Raw genomic sequence first — 2,898 nt, 5'->3', positions numbered from 1 at the left:
AGTTTCATGTCAGAGGTGTAGACTTGCAGCTTGTTCCTTACTTTGTGGCATACCATCATAATTGCGTGAGAGAACAGAATGCTTTGACTCCCTTTTCCAATTGCAGCTTTTGGATGAGTGCAGTATTGCCAAGCAAGAGCAGTTTTACTGAGTGCATATGCTGTAGAACAAAAAGCTCATTGTGGTTTTGGTTGTATTTGCCATGGTCTTTCCATGATGTATGGGAACTACAGGTTTTTGAACTTCTGCTTTTCTGTAGGTTTGCCTAGGCTTTTTTTCAGGGATAAAGCTTTGCCTCTATTAAACCAGGTGAGAGGCAGTCTCATTTTAGTTTAGCCATTAAGTGGTCCTTCGAGACACTAGAAAACAAAACATCTGAGAGGATAAGTCCTTAGGTCTTTTCAATGTGTATTTTTCTTCCATCAAGATTCATCTGAGCAAATATGCTTCCTCACAGCTAGGGAGATTGTGTTGCAGCGACCTTTTACATTCATCCGAAAGACTAAGTGCACCAACTATGCAGAACAATCAGTTTTCTGATTCTTATTTCATGATTTTGCCCTTAAGGTCTGAAAGGTTTTTTTGGTTTACTTACTCCACATGCTATAGACATTTGTAGAAAAGGAAATTCTTTTCTGGGAGTTTCGAGAGTGTATTTCTCTGCATCGCTGCATGAATGCATGTGCAGATGAGTGGTTAAATGTGCAGAGCATGAGTCTGCATTATAGTTGCAATGGAATTTGGAGCACAGTGTACTTTGTACAGGGGCAGAAAGGCAGTTCATCTCTTGTGTACGGTGATGATGTGGGTTAGGGTGAGCAGGAAAGCTGTAATTTCTTCTTTCCTGAAACCTTCAGATGCTGAGTGACTGGAGAACCAGTGAACTTGACAGCCTTACAGCACTGCAAAATAGTTAGAGAGAGCAAAGTATTTTTCTTCCAGTCTTTTAATTTTTTTTTTTGTTGTTAAAACATTTGTCTTTAATTTCTTATTTGTCTTCTCGATTTCTAGCTGATAGAGGCAGGATTTCTTGCTGCTAATTCACAGAAACTTCATGACCATGTTTTAGTAGTACATGAAGAGCAGAGCACACTTCTTTCATCATAAAAAAGCTCAAGATGACAGAACAGCAGCTTAAACTTGTTGAAGGGCATTTTCGAGATAGATGTTTACCTAGTCATAATAACATGTTCAGCAACATGTCTGTGTACCTCACCTTAAGGTATATCAGTGAAAACACTGTCAAAAGCACTTAGGCACATACACATTTCTGAGTACAGGAACACAGACCTAGTCACAATAACATGTTCGACACGTGTTCTGTGTACCTCACTTTAAGGTATATCAGTGAAAACACTGTAGAAAGCACTTAGGCACATATGCATCTCTCAGTACAGGAACACAGACCAGCACTTAAGAGCAGATGTATAGCATAAAACCACATTTCTGAAATAATGCATTGGAACCTCTTGAGCACTTTGTCAGTCTCTGATTTCAATTTCTTTTGTAACCGCTATGAATTTCTTAGCTCAGAAATGTAGATACTCTGTCAGAGTGTCACCACAGATGGCAAACAGAATGGTGGAGTCTGCAAGGGGCATCCTGAATAAATTCCTCCCAGACATCTATATCTACACAGATCATATGAAGGGGGTCAGTTCTGGAAAGTGAGTATCCAGTATTCACAGGAAACAGACATGTAATTCTACATTTGTTTATCTGCTAGGATGTTCTGATCTGTAATTTTACTGAGTTTTAGATCCCAGTCTTCTATTCTTTTGACTTGAAGTAAGTATTCGTGTCAGGAAAAAATTGTTTACTCATTTTAAAGTATATTTTCTCTTTGCCAATCCTTCATCATATTTCACATCCCAGGTTTGTAACTCTTGTTGCTCCAGACTACTAACAGTGATCAGAACTGCCAGAACTTTTCTGGGAGTTGTGTATTTTGGGGGTCCCAATTTTTTTAAAATCAGTCTCTGAAATTGAAATGTCACATGAATTTGGAAAGCAACATTGCATTTACTACATGTAGCCCATGCAGAGGGATAAATAATAGCATGGGAAGAGGAACTGAATCCCTTTCCACCTGGCTGGTGCATGTGGGTTTCTGATGCTGCTGTGCTGTCACATTCATCGTAAGTATGACTCCAGTATAACTGCAGTATCCCTGAGACTAACACTGTGCCACTTTGGCAAGGCTCTTTATTACCTTGTTCCCAGTGCTTGTGTGGGGACAGGTCTTAGCAGGACAAAGAAGGAAAGCAATATGCTTTGTTTTTTCCAGTGCTGCCTCTGGTGATGAATAAGACCAGCAAGGACTAGTTCAGCCCAGCCCAAACCAACCCCTGATTTCAGAATAAAAAATGTTGAACTATGTCCTTTCCATAGTGAGTGCCAAAAGCTTCAGGGAATGCATTATTTGTGCATCTTCACTGCCTGTAAGAAAAACGTACCAGTTCTGTTTTGAGCTGTGCAGCAAAAAGTTTGTCTGTGCAGACGTTTCCTATCTGCACATACACGAGGCATTGGAGGAGTTTAAATTTTATTTAGGTAGATTGCCACATGCTACAGAACACTAACAAAATCTGCCAGGTGGTACAGTTATTAAAAAATAACATCTTTGACACTGTTGTCATCTTGCTGTCTAGACCTCTCCCTTTCAGAGAAAGGGAAGGAGAAGTAAAACATCTTTCACATACCTTCTGTGTTGCTCAGCAAGTGCAGGCAGTTAAAATGGGTGGGAAACACTGATATCTTTTTGTTCCCACCCTACTGAGATGCCTCTGGAGGAACTGTTGCTTTTGTGGCACTGAGAGAGTTTGTGTGTATTGGTGTCTGAAGTTTGTTACGGGGGTTTGTTGATCTTGGTGACAATCCTTGCAGTTTTGGGTCACT

The 2,898-nt window shown here is 40.1% G+C and overlaps 1 protein-coding gene across 1 annotated transcript in view; it reads left to right on the top strand.

The window, feature by feature from the left end:
• The window catches only part of LOC103807998 (RNA 3'-terminal phosphate cyclase-like protein), a gene marked incomplete at its 3' end in the record, with an annotated part of 2,606 nt that extends 939 nt beyond the window's left edge, over window positions 1-1,667 (top strand). Inside the window, exon 2 of the mRNA XM_009080752.1 lies at window positions 1,542-1,667. Within this exon, the coding sequence (XP_009079000.1) occupies window positions 1,542-1,667 (126 nt within the window). The remainder of the gene's footprint in view (window positions 1-1,541) is intronic.
• Window positions 1,668-2,898: the final 1,231 nt, after the last annotated feature.

Source organism: Acanthisitta chloris, unplaced genomic scaffold (genome assembly GCF_000695815.1).
Source record: "Acanthisitta chloris isolate BGI_N310 unplaced genomic scaffold, ASM69581v1 scaffold18208, whole genome shotgun sequence".
Classification (NCBI taxonomy): domain Eukaryota; kingdom Metazoa; phylum Chordata; class Aves; order Passeriformes; family Acanthisittidae; genus Acanthisitta; species Acanthisitta chloris.
Note: the sequence above shows the minus strand (reverse complement) of the source record. Positions and strands in the feature narration are given on the sequence as shown.